This window comes from Labrus mixtus, chromosome 2, assembly GCF_963584025.1.
Source record: "Labrus mixtus chromosome 2, fLabMix1.1, whole genome shotgun sequence".
Classification (NCBI taxonomy): domain Eukaryota; kingdom Metazoa; phylum Chordata; class Actinopteri; order Labriformes; family Labridae; genus Labrus; species Labrus mixtus.
Genome location: NC_083613.1, coordinates 27,403,620 through 27,421,906, shown reverse-complemented (window position 1 = coordinate 27,421,906; position 18,287 = coordinate 27,403,620). Strand labels below are relative to the sequence as shown.

The window sequence follows — 18,287 nt, the reverse complement described above, 5'->3', positions numbered from 1 at the left end:
TGAGCACACACGTATAAGCTCATTAACACTCTCTCCTTCAATGGTTTGTTTTCCTGTTTAAGCTGTTTGTGTAATCTAAGTAGTGAACAAGTAAAAAGTGAAATACTCGTATGATCCAGCATAATGATTTTATTTTTTTGCACCTGGTTGACAAAATATGTGGTCGTACAACACTGATCCATTGTTTGTGCAAGTGTGTGTGTCAGCCTCTATTGTGATCGTGGTCAGTCCATCAAAGCCCGGAGAGGGTGTCAGCGAGGCATTTGGCCCACTGTCTGCTTCACACTTCCTTTGTTTGTGTGTGTGTGTGTGTTTGTGTGTGTGTGCTGGACCAAGCCTCTTGTCTCCCCTGCACTTCCTCCCCACCATCTTGTGTGTGTGTGTGTGTGTGTGTGTGTGTGTGTGTGTGTGTGTGTGTGTGTGTGTGTGTGTGTGTCTCTCTCTCTCTCTCTCTCTCTCTCTCGCTCTCTCTCCTTCTCCCTTGCTCTCTTTTTCTATTTCTTCTCTATCTCTAATCAGTGTCTTATTGGGCTGAGCCCCCAGACCATTGATGAGCTATTTCTGGAGATTCCTGTTATGAAAAGATTATTTCCCCTATTCCCTGTCTCTTTCCCTCTCATACACACACACACACACACACACGCACACACACACACACACACACACACAAACACACACACAAAGCAGTAAAACGTATCTCATTCTGCATCAGTGAAAGACAGACGGCAAACAGTTGTCATCGGACTGATTTAGATTCGAGCTTCAAGGACAGCAGCAGAACCTTCCCTCTGAATAAATTCACACAGACACGGTTAGTTCACTTATTGTTTTAGTAAATACACATTTGCCCATTTCTTTCCTATTTTTAATCACTTTTTCACCTTTTCATTTTTATTGAGTCTCTTAAATTCCTTAGAAAAAAAAACACCAGACTGATCAAAGCCTTTTCAATTTAAGAATCTATCATGTTCATCTCAATTTGAGCAAGTCCTCCACGACCTCTGCAGACCCATCATGTGGTTATCTCTTTTGTGGGTCTTTGTTTACACGGCCTTGGGTGTGTGTGTGTGTGTGTGTGTGTTTTGGACTGACACGTCCGTCAGCTGACCCTCACCTGGCCTCGCTGTTTGGGGTTAGAAATGGAAGAAAAGGGGAGCGTAAACCCTCAAGGCGAGCCCGGAGAGATCCTGTAAAACATCCTTCTCCCAATTTTATGTCTTTGTCATTTTTTTCATCTCGTCTTTGTCTCTGAATTGTTTGTTTTACTCTATCTTGGTAAAGTCCTTTACAAAAGTATTTCTTTGGCCATTTTTTTCCCTTCTATTTTCCAGCCCCTCCCGTCCTCTGTGTGTCAGGGTCAGAGGTGACACTGTGAAGTTTACAACCTACAACAACAGTAGCTTCACCCAACAACCCAGCAGCAACAGGTTTACGGGGCATTCAGGGGCAATTTTATTATAATCAAATGTTTGTGGTGCATTTAGTTTTTACACCTGTGCATTTTTGCTGCAAAGTAAATGATAGTTCAGGACAGCCACTGGCATGAGTTACATTAGTGCTGAATTATGTGATAATCCGAGGAAACAGGCCTATATGAATTTCCATAAAGGTAAAAGTGTTTATTTATGTTCCTTTTCCAGGGAGAAGTTGCATTTAATTCACTCTAATCCCCCGTGTCTGCCTGCTGTAGCACTGATGCATCTTCTCGTTTCCTCTCTTTTGTCCAAAGCCCTCATTATTCTCGTGTGCATTTGATCCGTATCTGAATCATAAGCCAAACAAGCGCCTGACTCTGACGAGCTTTGATGAATGAAAATTGCAGACACTCTGAAGAGACACACTCATTTGCCCCCGAGCAAACTGGCAGCAGCGGCAGTCTGCTCGTCTGATCCCTCACACTTTACCACACGCATTCAGCAACAATCTCTGGCATTATTGTGTGTTTATCAACACAAAACAACGTTGAGAGTGTGTCGCCCTTCAGCTGTGTGCTGAGGTTGTTGACCCGTCTCAGCTTGAGGGTAGAGCTGGGTCGGGGTATTGGGCGCAGCGTCTGGGTGGTCGGGTTTTTGTGGCTCAGGGATTTGGCCTTGTTTGGTAATCTTTCTTCATCTGTTCTTCCTCTCTTTGCTTTTCTCTCTATGTATCCTTCTCTGTCTACCTCTCTCTCTCTCTCTCTCTCTCTCTCTCTCTCTTTCTCTCTCTAATTCATTCACACTAATAGACAATGAGTATCTTTTTTACTCCCTTCATTTACAAGCTTGGTGTAAATATTGCAACTTTCCTCACTTTATAAAGACAAGTTTTTCCATTTGCATGTACGGTAATAGAAATGCGCTCTCTAATATGTTGATGTATGCCAAAATGTGTCCTAAGAATCCACTTTTAAAGACTGATTTAAAGGATTTATTATTTGGTTACTATCTTTGAAAATATTCCATGATCTTAAGCTTTGCAGCTTTATTTTTGATTGCTGTATCTTTGTAAATCGGCTTCTGTGTTGTGGAAACTGACGTTACTGTTGGTTGGGTGAAGAAAGCACATGATTCTGATCGTGTAGAAATAATGAAATAATGATTTAGTTAATTATGTTTGGAGACAAATCAGCATATAAAATAAATGTGGTGGCTGATAGTCCTTTAATAAAAAAATACCATTATACTCCTTCAGGATGTGGGAGTTGTAGTTCTCTCAGTTAAAGTATTACTGATACATATTACAAATATAAAGTAAATATACAAAAATGTTGTTTCGCTAGGTTTTACAACATAACTTATGATACCCATAAAGAAGTTGACACATTGACTTCTGAATCATGTCATCAGATTCAAATCAAACGTTTTGTAAGAGTATAAGAACCATAATGAAGCATCTACCTGTATAATGCAATAATAATGATTAAGAGTTTAACGTTTTTATAAAAAGGCCTTAATAAATCAGGAATCTGAATCAGGACATGAAACACTGATTCTTTATTCATTCTTCAGAAAATGTTGTTTTTGTAGAATCATGCACATATCTTTTTAGGGCTTTGTAAAAAAATATATGCATAAATTTCAAAATATCCCCACTCCTCTACCGAGGGCCTGTGCTGTATATAAACTTGGATTTCTCTCCCTTTAACAGTTGGCAGGGTCTCTGTTGGGTGAATCACTTGTGACTCCTCTCTCTGTCAGCTGGGAGCGGTATAGCAGCCAACAACAGACTGCTCACTTAGCCAGCCAGGATTTTCTGCATCATCCTCTCCCCGCTTGGCAGACCGAGCTGTGGATTACATGTATTTCCCCTGCCACATGGCGACCCGTCTGGCTTTCCCTTTTCATGCACCATCTCAGTGCCTGTGTGTTGCCATAGCAATAACACTGAACACTGAACACTGAACCGTGCCAAGGCTGACGTTTTCAGAAAGTTCTTGGAAAACTGTGCTTGAAATGTCCAGGGAGAAAGGGGAGAAAACAGGAAAGCTTGGGCAGACTGTGCTGAAAAGAATGGACCAATTAAAAATGAGTAATGTGTGACCCTGCCTAAACAGGCACACGGATTCATTTACATTTAAAAAATATATATATATTCAGAATAAGGCTTGATTTGAGTTTCCAAAACCCTGATGTTTAATGTTATTGTAACTGGAGGAAAAGATGGATATATGGGTATAAATGATGTGTTTATGTAAACTATGTGTTGGGTTACCAAGAAATCAACCTCTTGATCCATCCTATTATTACAGTAATTACTGATTATAGTCATTACATTGTCTTTCTCTGTGGATGCTTACAAAGTGTAGTGCAATCGCAGTGTTTACATCATCAACACTTCCTAACATCTGCCCTGCATCCAGCACCAAATGTTGATATTGGCGTGAACGTGCGTCACGGGGCAGGAGCACAGGCATTACCATACCTGCAGTCTTCTTTTCAGTGGGCCACTTGCGCTTTCCAGACTAATCTCGTGTCACAAAAGAGCGTCCCCTCGGTTGTCTCTTGTATTTTCTAATGATATGCAAACTGGTTACCCACCTCTGAGTCATTTGTTCCCTATTAGCAAGGGCGAGGAGGGCAGGAGCTGAAATGGATTGCGAGGAATCCCACAGAGCTCATTTAATCACTTTCGTTTTTAATGAGGGTAACATCTGTAAAACATCTTTTTAAAGGACTAGTCTGCCTTAATTACACGACAATAAAAAGGAACAAATATTGGAATAAGTTCGTGAAAGATTAAAAGTTGAAGCTCACAGAAAGAATCCAAAAGCTGCGTTTGGTGCTCAGATATAAAACATATTGATTTAATATTTAAGCTTCTTTCATTTTGAGGTGCCGAGGGTGTCCCGAGTGGGTTTGTGTGTCTGCCTCCAGCTCCTTATCAGGTGGGGAGTAGCGGATTGGGTGGGGGTGGAGCCACGGGCAGAGTTGTCCATTCCTAAAGCTTGAATCACTCTACTCTCCATTCACATTCCTGCTGGGGACCGTTTCATTCAGGGACTCGCAGTGTCGGGAGGATTTGAACATTTTTTATTTTTTTTTTGGAATTGAGTTTATAATCGCAGCCAAATCAGATCTTAACCATGGATTTATTGCCTCGCGAAACGCCCAGAAACCACGTTCAGAAATCTGTGCAGTTCTGAGTTTTCCGTTCCCTCTGGATTTATCATGCGGGCTTCGCCTTAACAGTGGAGTAGACCTGGACTGGACAGTAACCGGGAGGTCGGGTTTTCTGCTGAGGCTGGTCGCGACAGAGACTTTAAATAATGATATTAACACGTAAGTCTGATCTATAATCGTTTCACCAAGTGTTTCAAACAATGATGATTGTTTCATGGTTTTCAATTCTAAGTTAAAATGTACCCAGACAAACGGCTTTCCTGTTCATCAAAAATAAAGAGACGACTTATAGGTGTAATAAGCAGCCTGCAATGGGATGAGTGATTTTTCAAATGTATTTATGTAACGCTGTATTTGGCTTTTTGCTGAAACTTTTTAAAGTCTTGTTTGAGGCGCAGCGCTGCGGGCTGTCAGATAAGAAACCCGCTTTACGCGCAGCCTAACTCCACGGCTCCGTTCTCCTCCTTGTGCAGAACTCGAAAGAAATGAAACTCCTGTTCAGGTGAATGTTATCATAACACACGCACTGCCAAATAACTATGCTTCTCTGACATTGACCAAATCGTCGTTTGACTGTCCCATCTTTACGCGGACTGTTAGCACACACACCCCAACACTTTTAATTGGATCCAACGTTGATCCGTGTTGTGGAAACAAGGTCGTGAACTGGAATGTTCAGGCTTAATCGTATTTAGTCTTTTGAGATTATCAGAGGGAACCAGTCCGCGACGTCTCTGCCATTACAGTGCCTCCAGTTTGTTCAAATGCCTGTGTGCCTTTTGCCTGCCTGCCTGCCGACCTTTTGCTATTGGGGTGGGTGGTGAGGGAGGGGGGGGGGGGGGGGGGGGGGGGTTGTGTTTTAGCTGTATTAAATCGCGTTTTCAGTTTTGTACTGGCAGGCTTCACTTGATTTGTGGGCTTTGGCCCTTTGTCTCAACAGTTTTTAACTGCCTGTTCCAACACATGGCTTCTTATCAGCCACCTCAGCTCTGGAACAGATATGAGTACATTGTGGTTCAGTTGTGCAATGTTACCACCCAGGACATGCTCAGAGACACACACACACACACACACACACACACACACACACACAAACGTCCAGCCATTGTTTTACAAGCTGAGTGATCTTTACCTACATTAACCATGATCACAGACAATGTTCTTTCTCACAAATCTGAATTGAGACTCATAACAATAGTCCACTTATACAGACGTGCTCTGAAAATGTGACTCCCTCCTTTTGCATCTGCACATCTCTTCCCCTCTTTCACTCATGGCTTGGCTGAATTGTTGGTACTTTAAAGTTGAGCCCGGAGACGAGCAAATGAAGGAAACACGCTTCATCTGCAGTCTTTTGTTGAACAGGAAGCGAGCTGGGGCCTTATCTGAAAGATTTACATCCAGTTGGCACTTTGTTCCTCCACGTCCTGTGAGAAGACACATGTGTTGTTTTTCAGTCTTGCCTTCACTGGTTTGAAGGTACCTGAGCTGTCCTGGGATCTGTCTATGAAAGGATAGTTATCAAGTGGGGGCCCACGCTGGCAGGCTGTCATCTGTCTCTGGAAAGCTTATCAGAGGGGTTTGGAGTATGCCAGGTCACCTGAACCACAACTGGGGACCCTCTGTGTGAGCATAAATCTTTCGTCAGAGAGCGACGGGGTTAGCTCTGCGATGATCCATGTGGACCAGCTGTGTGTTTGAATGCTTATATGTATGACCATTCAACGATTGTCCCAACTGGTGCTAGATAACTTAAATGGGCCATGGTAACCACATTATTCTTTCTTGTGTGTGTGTGTGTGTGTGTGTAAATTGGGCATAGCTTAAGGCCGGCCAGATGGTGATATTCCTGTCATCGTCTCACTTTGCTAACAGCCAGACCCTCTCAGGGAACACCAGCTGTCTCAGGCGTGGAATCAGAAAACCATATACCCATCAGAAAGAAAATCTGTTATCGCCCATCTTTGCATTCCAGGAGACTACTGGAGGGGTTATAAATTGGTCACATTAAGAAAAACAGTCCTCTTCAGTTGTTCCAATGACAAATTGGAACAAGCTCAAATTAAACAGAAATGTGTTTTTCAAGTTCATGGACACATGACAACATTGACAGCATCTAGGCTTTAGCTTCCCTTGGTGTAGATCAAGCCACAGAGTCTGGCTTGGTTTATCACATTACCTGTCTAGACCCACTTTGCAGCTCCTTCAGAATGACCCACTCAGACCTGAAGTTGATAAGAACCCCTTGCCTGCCTCTGGGTTGTCTTACAGTCGGTACTTTGAGACCCAGCGACAATCGGCTAATTCCAGATAAGCCACCTCAATTCACAACAGTTGTTAGTCAAGCATTCTTCTATGCCAACTTCAAAGACCTAGCTTTGGTGATAACTGTATTCAGAGTCTTGACCTCCAGTTTGCCATGTATATAGCAGAGCCTTTGAGGTGGGGAGCAGCATCCTTTGTTTGCTAGCTGCTGACGAACTCCCACTGGAGCTGAGCTTTCAGACTTGGCCAAGCCAGACCCCGCTGCCTCCTGCAAGGGAGGGACGTTTTGGTCGGCGATTGTGAGAATTTCCTGCCACAGGAAAGGAGAGAAGAGAGGGGCTGAGTGGAGCTGAAACAGCCACAGAGCAAAAGAGAGAACAGAGGAGAGGCGGGTGAGAGCAGGGAAAAGAAAAGACTATGATGGATAATTTTAGAAGTGGATACCCCAGAGCAGAAGGTGAAGCTTAACACTGACTGCCTGCTTACCAGTTCAGCTTTGGCCAGATTCCAAAAGAAAAGCCCCATGGGATTTATATGAAATCTCTATTAGCATCAGCTCAACTCTCATTAATGTTGTTATCTGCTGTTACTCGCTCTTATCTTTCTTTCCCACTGTGAAGTACTGTATCTCTGTTGTTTTTTTGCTCATTCCCTTTGGCCAGAACAAATGTAACTTATTTTTATTCCAACTGAGAGGATTTGTCTTGACCAAATACATTTAGTCTGTAAAACATGTCCTTATTGGAGGCTTGATTTTCAGTTTTAGCCACGAATACGTCTGTCATTCTGTCCAGCCTGGCGGACATGTTTCAGACATCCTGAGTGGCTCCCTCAGCAGGACCAGAAGTTCTGGTCTGGGCTGAGATTAGTGTATGAATCTGTCCACATTTGTTTTGTTTCCATGCCATCCAGGCCCATAACCAGTGATCCTAATGAGATCATTAAAAGTGAAGAAGATTTGATTCTGCAGAATATTACCTTTTGCAGTCATGGAATTGCATTCTGTCGATATCTTAGGTATGACAAAAGTCTTCCTGTGGAACTTTATATTGCTGCACTTGCCATTGTTCCTAATAGTTATTTCTTACAGTAAGTACGTCTGTACATGAAGAGAATAGAGATTTGTCCTGAAGGTGCTTCTATAAAAATTAAACTTCACATAATGAAATATGTGGTCATTTGTTGGATAATAAGTTTACTATGACAGTATCTTCAGCTCTGTAGTTGGCCTTGAAACTGTGGTGCTGGCCTGACTCCTTTCCCATTTATAATCTGTTGTATGTCTGCCAACTTGGCACATGGAGACCAAACATCAGCGTCATTATCAAGTTAGTGAAACCAAGCTTTCTATTTGAGAAGAATTTAGTGTTTAAATAGTTTTGCTGGCATTTTTAGGTGCTTAGTGCTTTCTATAACACATTTGTTGAGTGGGACTTTGTAGCTTTCTAAACCATGAGGACGTTTGGTTTGTACACACAATCACCGGAGCCAGTGTTTGTCTTGGCTTCCTCCTTGCCTATTATCTGGCCAGCAACAAACGAAGGCAGGGCCTTATAGCGGGGTGGTCAGCAGCCACCGCAGCGCCGCTCAGCTCTCTTCCTGTGTGGGAAGCAGGAAAAGGAAGTGAAGTAGTTCTCTGGCGAGGGCTAAGGAATTGGGTTGGACAGTCAGGGAAGACAAAAATGAAAAAAAGACAAACCATGGACCTGAAGTAAACAGAAATGCAGAAAAGGTTTGGGTGGGGTGTTGTAGGAAGACATTTTCAGTTTCAGTTCATTCCTATGAACCTATTTTATTGCTTGGTTGAGCCAACCTTTTATATCCCAGATACACAAGACGCTATGTGTGTGTGGTTCTATTGTTAGATTGTTTGTGCCAGATGCCCCTGTCCATTTCCTGCGGCCACACAAAAGATGTAAAAAATATTCCTACTCAACAAATGGTCCCAGAATGTGGTGCAGAAGCAAATATTATTCAGTTGTACCCATCTGCGTGTTGAATACTGTCATTATTTTTGTTTCTAAGGCATACCAAGTCTACATTATGTCACTGTAAAGTAGATTTGACACACATTCTAGCCCAATGGGGTGTGTCACTGGATAGCTTCGCTCCAAAGGCACTTAATGGATCCCATAGCCTTCTTTTTGGGGTTTGGGGGTGGAAAGCTAACCACGTGTTTGTATGTCTAATTTGCATTTCAATAGCTTTACTGTCTTTTGAGTGGGTTGTCTTTAAACATGAGGTTGGTCTTTGCAAACGCACACAGAACGGCTTGTGCACACACTGGTACACACAAAAAAAAAACATGAGCAAACACAAGAATCCCTGGCCCTATGCAGTGCTTGCTTTCGAGAATGTTGGTATAATTACCCTTGGTTTTTTTTACGTTCCTCCGGGTTCACTGTGCTCCAAAAATACTCAGCCCAACACACCCAACGAACACACAGCCTCTGACACATGCCATTCAGCATGAGAGTTGATTTGTCAAATAAAACTGGGCTAAAGCATAGATGTTAATGTGTCGTTTCACACTTGGGTGCATGCTAGTGTCGCAGTGGTTGCTTCAGGAGTGCAGGCCCCTGCAGTGGTAGAGGGTAGACCCTGTGTTGGTCGTGTCACACCTTGTTGTTAGTGGGTTTGTCTGCCGTCTAGGCTTGTTGTTGGTATGTAAATGCTCGTATATGGTTGAGAACAGACCCTTTGAAACAGAAGTCTTCTTCTGGCCTCAGTCTGCCTGTGTGACAGGACTTTATGGTTACCTTACTTTTGTGTCAAGTCAGTTCTGAGTTGGTAGAGTGTCATTTGTCTGACATTATTTATTGCAGGTTAACGTCCGCATAATCTCTGTTGTTTGCCAACAAAATGCAGAAAAGTATTTTGTCTCTCTTCACTCACAGTATACTTTCTTTTTATGCTCCTGGCTCTTTGTGTAATCTAGCCTTGAAATAAGGTAGAACTTTTAGATGTTTAAAAGATAATATATACTAATGGTGGTTACTATGTGTAGATCAGGTATGCTAAGCTCAACACATCAACCCTTCTAAAAGTGTAAAGTACATACTATTAAGTCTGTACATTTTTTTTAACTCAAAGGAAAACTTTTGACTATCCTCCCTGAATTTCAGACAAAAACACTTGAAGTATTGCTCACAGAATTAAGAGGTAACATGTTTAGCAGTAATTCCATATGTTGCTGCTTTCATCAATGGTTTCATTTTCTGCCTTTGTTGCTCTGGTCTGGTTTTTCTCAAGGTTGTGTTACATTTGTGCTCACTGTTATTTCACCAAAGCAGACATTGTAAAGTAAGCTCCTTTAGGCCTGGAGACATGTTTCTGTCTGTCCTCTCTATGCAGACTGCTGGCTGTGGGGGTGATTAGGAGAAACTGAGGAGGCCCGGGTGTTTGCAGCCATTTGGCATATGTCAACTAAAGGCTTTCACAGATAACTGGGAGACATTGCAATGGCTTCTGTGTCACAGTGGACGTCAACATTCAGTCGGTACTTAGCACAGCAAGCCCAAATGTTGCATCTTGTGTTTGATGGAGTTTGTCTGGCAGTGTTGGAGATGTGTTGTGCACATGTCCAACAGGAGTTATTGATGGACACAACACATGTACATACTTGTGTGTATGTTTAAAACATTTTTAAAAACATGTAAATGTCACAAATGACAATTCAATTCAAATGGTAAATATGTGTCATACGTTTTGGCTCAACTCAAACGTCTTGGGTTGGAGATCTCTGTGGGAACCCTCACCTTACCTGCATAAGGAGCTTAAGTGGCACACACTTGGGGTGTGATGGGGTTAACATAATTTGCAGAGTGATGCTTTGAGCTCTAGCTTTAAAAGCATGTGAGAGGAGAGTGACCTAGTGTGAGATAGCTAAAAGGGTCAAGGGGTTCACATTGATAAGCTGTTAGCATTAAGGTCTTTGTCTTACCTGAATATATTGACAGGGTTGCGTCTTTTTCAAATTAGGTTTTATTTGAACTTAAATGATAATTAAAGATCTTTGTGTCGAAGAAATACAACTCCTCATACGAGACGCTTGTTTTTAGAGGATATTTGGTGTGTTGCAATAATTGTACTCAGGTAATATTTTCTGCTAAAGCAGGTTAAAATGTCTCCCACAAAACCTTAACATGTCTTGGTTTTCTTCCATTGTTTTTTCTCTACAGAAATTGAAGCCAAAGAGGCCTGTACCTGGCTGCGAGCAGCAGGGTTTCCACAGTATGCCCAGCTTTATGAAGGTAAGGACCAAAAGACCGCCACACCCAAACCTAGGCTTTTCAATTTACTGTAATTAACATAGCAGGGACAAAGAAGGTGCACTCCTAGGCGATGCTATGAGAAAGATATAGTTAGACTTTGATAATCAAGTTTGAACTCACTAGTATTTTTCAAACGACTTTAAATCAGTTTTAGGCCAGCTTCTAATGTAGTGTAGCCAATTAGACAAATATTTTTCATGTACATAAGATACAAGTGGTCATTCTACCAAACTGTGAGTCATTTTAACAACTGATTATGTTTAGCTTCTGTAGAATTATGACCTCTTTGTCCTGTGTCCAACACACAAAACACCAACACACACATCTTCCCCCTTTGCATGGCAACAGGCCACATCCAGCGTAACATTCCTGAGAAGTAAAGGGTACTTTGCTTTGCCGTTAAAACCACACAAACCCTAACATAGTCAACTATATTCCAAACATTAACTATGATGTAACTTGTATAGTAACTCTATGAGGGTCAAAGGTCTTTTTACTTACTGTTCATGTTACGCAACACATGTTTTCTGTACCCTCTAAAATAACTCATTCAAAAGCAAATGTCTGGAAAATATTCTTTGGAGACCCTTCACATACCCTTCACACACCCATAAACACATCAAGCATTCTATACACTCCATATAGCTACTCCAGCTATCCTATGGGATACCATGGGCATACCAGTTGCACTTATGTAACTAGAGGGCGATGACAGATAGACCAAGACACCATTGTCAACAGGTCATTGCTTGTTGCCACTTAACCGTTAAGGCTTCCTATTTGAAGGGAAAGCTCATTGTGTTTGCGCCCAGGTGATGAGGCCGTTTCATACATACATGACGTAATACAAAAGTTCCAACCACAATCAATCACTGTGTAGATTGTTGACATGTCACTCACAGAGAAAAAATAATTTGTGCCGATGCAAGACATGTTTTTCTTTCTCTTGAGACAATCTATATTGTCTGAGCTGTCAAGACTATTGCCCCACTAAAGATAAGACAACTGATAGGCCTGTTTCAGCACATTTGGCTAAATGTGCTGCTCTCCCTGAATAGCCTTTTCTTATCATCATCACCCCCAAGGATTTAGACGCAATATTCCCATTTTGGGTTGGGTCAACGCATTCAAGAAACCTCAGAAAATCTGTCAATCCTTCAGTCATTCGATGTTCCAGACTAGTGCTTGAGATTTGATTTTAGGCACACTCCAGCTATGCTCCATTCTTAATCCTGTTACTGAGTAAGACTTGAGGAGAAAGACAGAGAAGGAGGAGAGGAAGTGGGACCTCTGAGGAGCGTTGGAGTACCTATTGTCATTCTTCAATCAATCCCCTGTTCTCTCCCTCTGTGCTCCGCATCCCCCCTGCCTGCCGGCTCTGAAAGCTGCAGCTGTGTTTGTTTGGTCGGCTAAGACGCTACTTCCTCTTTTAGCTTTTCATCGAGCCTTGTATGGGGGGGAGAAGGTGGGACGGAAGGGCCTTGGTGGGTGTTTGAGTGGGTGGGTGTTTTTTGAGGCCATTGGGGATGTATCTTTAGTTTTAATCTGAACACATTGATCCAATCAGCAGCAGGGAGATGCCCAAACTAATCTGACTCTCTCTCTCTCTCTCTCTCTGTTCAGACGCCCTGTTCCCCATCGACATCTTCTCAGTCACCAGAGACCATGACTTCCTCGATCGGGACGCTATCGAGGCTCTCTGCAGGTGAGATTACGAAACCATTCATACTGCTGTGCTATCTCAACCAAAGCATGAGGGCATGACTTCAAAAGAAGGCATGCTTTGGAGAGTTGCCGGCGAGATGAAAGAATGACACGATAAGCACCTTGGAGCCACGTTTCTACCTTTCCATCTTTCCATTTAGTTTTCTACGTCCATACCTCGCTCTCTCATTATGTTCTTCTTTCTCTAGGGCTGATAGTGTTTACCTCAGTCATCAGAGTCTTTTGTATCATCCTGGCAAGCACATATCTCACTCTGAAATTTCACTTCAAGTTGTCACGCAATGCTCTTTACTTTCAGTGTTTCCTTTCCTAGCTCATTTGCCTCCAAACGTGGGCCATGTATTGCGATAAAGTTTCAAAGATCTTAGTTACTTTCAATGACAAAGGCTAAATGCTAGTATATAGAGATGTTTCAATATAATTCCTCTGGTTCTGACACCAAGACTTGAGTATTGACTGATATAATTTATCCATTGGATACCAGTGCAATATACAAATAAATAAGAACATTGGTGGGAATACACTGATTACTTACATTCACCAGCTAAGGCCAATATTACATGCTCTACTAGCCCCACACTGTTGCAGTTAGTTACAATCTACTAGGCTGCGTCATTGTTGGCAGCACTGGTGGTAGATATCCGCAGAAAATCTCTATGGTATGTTTTGGACATCATATATATATCTTTTTTATATGAAATAAAATGGCAGTAAATAGCCAAAGTGTCACTGGAGAGGACTGTGTTTGCATTCTAGTAGATGCCCTGCCGTATTAATTAGCATCTGAGGAGGAGGTTAATGGCTCTTTAATGGAGTCGACTTCTTAATCAAATTCCGACTCTCAGTAATAAACCCCAGCAGGTGTCCCTCAACACATCTGGAAGCTATCATCTCAATGTCTCCTCTTTTGGCCGCCTTCAAGTCCCCCTCCCCACAACCCCGACTATCCCCAGGTCGCCATCCCTTCATCTCTCCATTGTTACGTGATCTGCTCTAAGAGCTCTCTAGAGAGGGTGGACCCCACCACCACCACCACCCACCCACTCGCTCCCCTTCACCAGGTGGCTGGGGGGATAAGCTTTCTGTCCCCCCCCTCCCCCCTCCCCGAATATGTCGTCGCCACTCCAGCAGATTTCATTCTCTTCGCTCTCTCCTTTTTCTGTCTCCCCTCTCATTCTCTTCCCGCTCAGATGGGGATTATCCTTCAGCAGCTCATTAGCCAGCCTGGGTGCACACAAGCTCCCCCTCCGTCCTTCTTTTCCCTTCTTCTTTTTCCAGACTTCATCCTTTTTTTCCATCATGTATCCTCTTGGTGATGAGCAGCTTGTCTTCTCGGAAAAAAACAAGGGGCTGGAATATTTTAATGCCTCTTTAAATGTAACCAAGTTTGCATGTGTGTGTTTGTGTTTGCAGGAGACTGAACACCCTCAACAAGTGTGCTCTTATGCGACTAGAGATCTCACCGCAAAGAAAAAGAGTAAGTACGCACACACACATATATTAACTCCACTCCTCCCGTTTAAAAAAGCCTGTTTGCTCTGCTCCTCGACCACAATTGGATTTAATCACCTCAGCCATCGGTTCACTCTTGCCCACAGGGCAAAGCTGTGTTTTCTCTCTCGTCTTGTTTAATGAGAAGGCACCTGTTGGGTTTATTTCTGAATCAAGTGGGCTGTAAGGACCCTAGGGGGAGGGAGGGTAGCTTTAATGTCTAAATGAAGGGGTTGCATTCAACAGGACCTCCCCTACTCAAGGCAGGCTCCCGTTCTTCCTCAAATACTTCCTCATACTTCTTCCTCACCTGAATTTTTTTTTTGTACACAACACTTTTACAATAGTGCTTTTTCATAGATTTTAAGAAAAAAAAAAAAAGACTGACACACTTCGGTCTTACTTTCAAGGAAACAAGCCTCTTGGAAATGTTCCTTTGCATGTAAACTAGAAAGTCTAAATCGACCCAGTTTCTCTCATGGCTTTAAGTGCTACATAGTAACATCCTTGTTCTGCGTGTGGTGGTATTCATTAGGATGACCCTCTCTGCGGCACCTTTCATTTAAGGAGTCAACGGAGAAGAGTCAAAGAGGTTATTTGCTATGTTTGTAGGATGACACCCCCCTCCCTCCCTTGCACAGCAAAGGAATGCATTGATCTCCTGATGTCTTCGCATTCCCCCTCTCTTAAATCCCCATCTGTCTGTTTCTCATTCTTTCTGGTTTGTTCTTTCTATCTGTCTAATTGTAATTATAAATAGTTTAAATTGTGCAGAAGCAGCCTTGTCACATTCAAAGCGGCCAACACTGCTCTGACTGCTTTGGTGGCTTGATGGTTTGAGGATAAGCTGTCTGCTAAATGCTGGGGAATGGTACCAGCTCTTTTGGCCAATAGCGTCTCTTTCTACACATTGATAAGCACAACTGTTATCTCACATTCCATAACTTGTGGAAAGAAAAAAAGGCTACAACAGAATGCAAAATTTCACAAACACTTCCTCCACTTCCTTGTCCTCTTGAGATGACTGTCTCCAGTAAAGCACTGTAAGAAACCCCGTTTGGTTGTGCTTTTGTCCACTTTTGTTAGAAATTACTTCATGTTCTGACTGAAAATATTGTATCAACTATGCCTGTATCTGATGCCCATTTGGAAATGAAACACTGACGCTCAAGTAATAGTCAGTAGACTCTTTGAATTGGATCACTTTCATAATGGAATATTATTTTTTTTTAAAAACAGATTTTCTGGCATTAGATCTCTTATTGTGGGGGTTCAGACGAGAGACATTAGAGACTTTAATAGGAGTTGATTCATGTGTAAATTGTCATTATTTTATGGAGTTGAAGTCCCTCTCTTTGATTGGAAAGTATGAAGAAGACTTTGGAAACTCTGATCTTAGCTTCTCTCTTAGTGGGTGGATATCTTTGGGATAGACAGAAGCAGTGTATCAGTGACACTGTCTCACACTCGCTGAGTGCATACGTACAGACGGAGGGGATAAAGACAGTAGGGGGGGGGGGGGGGGGGGTGATCCCAGTCTGGCCAGCTGCATTGGGAGCTTTGGGGGTCAAAATGGAATTTCCTGAGCTCCTCCCAGGGCCCGACACAGATTAGCCAAACTGGAGAGGTGTATGTTGTTAATGCGCTTGTGTTCTATGTGTAACTCAGTCTGGCTTTGTTTGTTTTGTCTTGTATCTATTGTCCAAGCAGTGTGTTGTGCAATAGCATTGTCTTTTTATGTCACTGAAACTAACCTATGTCAAGTCCAAATGGCAACTGGACTGAAGGTGAAATGGGACAACACTTAGAAAAATAATTACACCAGAAAGTTTCCTGGACATAGGTGAGGAATTTTGGAGACAAAAAGGGAACATAGCAGTGTATAATATCCTCTAACTGTTCTTCTCCTTTCCTCTCCTTTTTTTCCATCTCTCCCTTCTATTTCCTTCTCCCCCTCCCTTGTCCCCTCCCTCTCCGGGTTTCCAGAGCGAGGACTCGGATGAGGACGAGCCGTGTGCCATCAGTGGCCGCTGGACCTTCCAGAGAGACAGCAAGCGCTGGTCACGTATGGACGAGCTGGAGGTTTTCTCATCTCTGACGACAGATTCGGCGACGCCAACTTTTCCAAAGGACCAAGTATCCCAAAAGGGAAAGCTGGCTCTGCATGAAGGTAACAGCTCAGAGAGTGTGCTGACCGACCTCAGTGAGCAGCCTGAAGTGGGCTCCATCCACAGCAGTGGGAGTGCAGGAAGAGGAGAGGAGAAGAGCCATGGGCCGTCCCTGACAAGTGAAGCTGTCCTGGTTGGTGCTACTCGTGCTAGCTCTGTAGCTAGCATGTGTTCGTCTTCAGGTACAGGCGGGTCAGGATGCGCCAATGAGGACTCTCTCTCTGATGGGATGCCTCCATCACCCTTGGAGGCACTTGAACATTTTACCTTCGATGTGAAAACAGGGATGGGAGGACTGGGAGGACTGGGAGGTAGTCTGGACAGAGGGGGCGGCAGCGGAAAAAGCACACGCTCCAGAGCGAAAAGCTTCCTCAAGAGGATGGAGAGCCTACGACTGCGCAGTGGCACCACCTCGAAGAGAAAGAAGAAGGGGAGCACAGGTGGAGGGAAGATAGAAATCAGCGGCCCTGTCATCAAAGAGGGTCTGGATGATGACAAGCTGCGAAGTCTCAACTGCGTGGACATCTCCAGTATCAACCTCAACCAGAACCTCAATCACCACCGCAATCCCACTCAAACTATGACACTTAACCGGAATCGTTCTGTTTCCTACTCCACTCAGACCAGCAGCGGCAGCACTGGGAGCACTGGGAGCAGCCAGTCCGAAGCGAGCAGCGGGAGTGCAGTCAGCACGCCGAGCCCAGTGACCCGGGCTCGCAGCCACAGCACGGCCGCGGGGTCCGGAAAGAGAGGAGGGATGTATTTAGAGGGTTTCGACCCTTTCAGCATTCTCCAACAAGCTTCCGATCGACAGCCAACAACCCTGCCCAAATCCGCCCCTCCCATCACCTGCCAAGCCAGCAACGGGATGACAGTGGATGAGCAGAACCGCAGGAACAACTGCAGCGTTCAAGGCAACAGCAGACAAGCAGAAGAGGAAGAGGAGCAAGAGGATGGCGGGGTCTTCTTCTTCTTACCAGAAGGTCACAAACCGGGAACCTTCCCCAAAGCCCTGCAGGACGGGAGTTCACGCAACAACAACGGGAACGATAACGGGAACTCAGTGATCCTCAGGGGCAGGCAAAGCAGACGCCAGCGTCGAGTGTCCTCAGGCTCTGTCGACAGCCGGCTCAGTTTTTACGACAACGTCCCCTGCACTGAGAGAGAGGAGGAGGGGGAGGAGGAAGAGGGGGACGAACGCAAACTGGAGGAAGTGCTGCAACATGTCAGCGGCCTGCAGAGGTTCGTCAACGCCTGGTCGGAGGCTGTGGCAGGGGAAGAGGAGGAAGAGGAGGAGGATGAAGAGGAAGAAGGGGACTCAGATTCGGCCCTAGACTCCGCCTCCCCGTGCCCGTCATCTCCTCTGCAGAACCGGCTGGAGGAGACGGAGAACGGAAGTGACCAGGACAGCACAGGAAACCCTCTGGGCGAGGGAGAGGAGGGGATGAGAGAGAGAAGAGACTCTGGTGTCGGGGCATCTCTGACCAGATCCAGCAGGTCAGTAAAAGAAATCTCAATTGTCCTATTAGAAATGCATCATAAAACCTACACAATTAATTGAAATGGTTTTTGAACCCACTTTTTATCCCAATATGAAGAGGAGGAATTCATTTGGGTTTTTAGAAAGTAGTTCCAATACAAACACGTATCCCTAACTTTTTTTATCCTATCCATATAGTTCCCCCTCCAGCCTACTAACAGGATCATCATTTAGTCTCTTTGTGTGAAACCCCACTCCCAACACTAACTTAGTGCATGAGAAGCTC

General features: G+C 43.9%; 1 protein-coding gene across 3 annotated transcripts in view; it reads left to right on the top strand.

Moving 5' to 3' along the window:
- dlc1 (DLC1 Rho GTPase activating protein) overlaps positions 1-18,287 on the top strand; it is an 84,711-nt gene that overhangs the window by 56,954 nt on the left and 9,470 nt on the right. For 2 of the 3 annotated variants that reach the window (XM_061059616.1, XM_061059626.1), the window contains 4 exons: positions 11,045-11,116; positions 12,761-12,842; positions 14,276-14,339; positions 16,340-18,018. In XM_061059616.1, the coding sequence (XP_060915599.1) occupies positions 11,045-11,116; positions 12,761-12,842; positions 14,276-14,339; positions 16,340-18,018 (1,897 nt within the window). Of the gene's footprint in view, positions 1-4,439; positions 4,758-11,044; positions 11,117-12,760; positions 12,843-14,275; positions 14,340-16,339; positions 18,019-18,287 lie in introns of those variants that run through there. The other variant, XM_061059635.1, reaches the window with a different exon arrangement.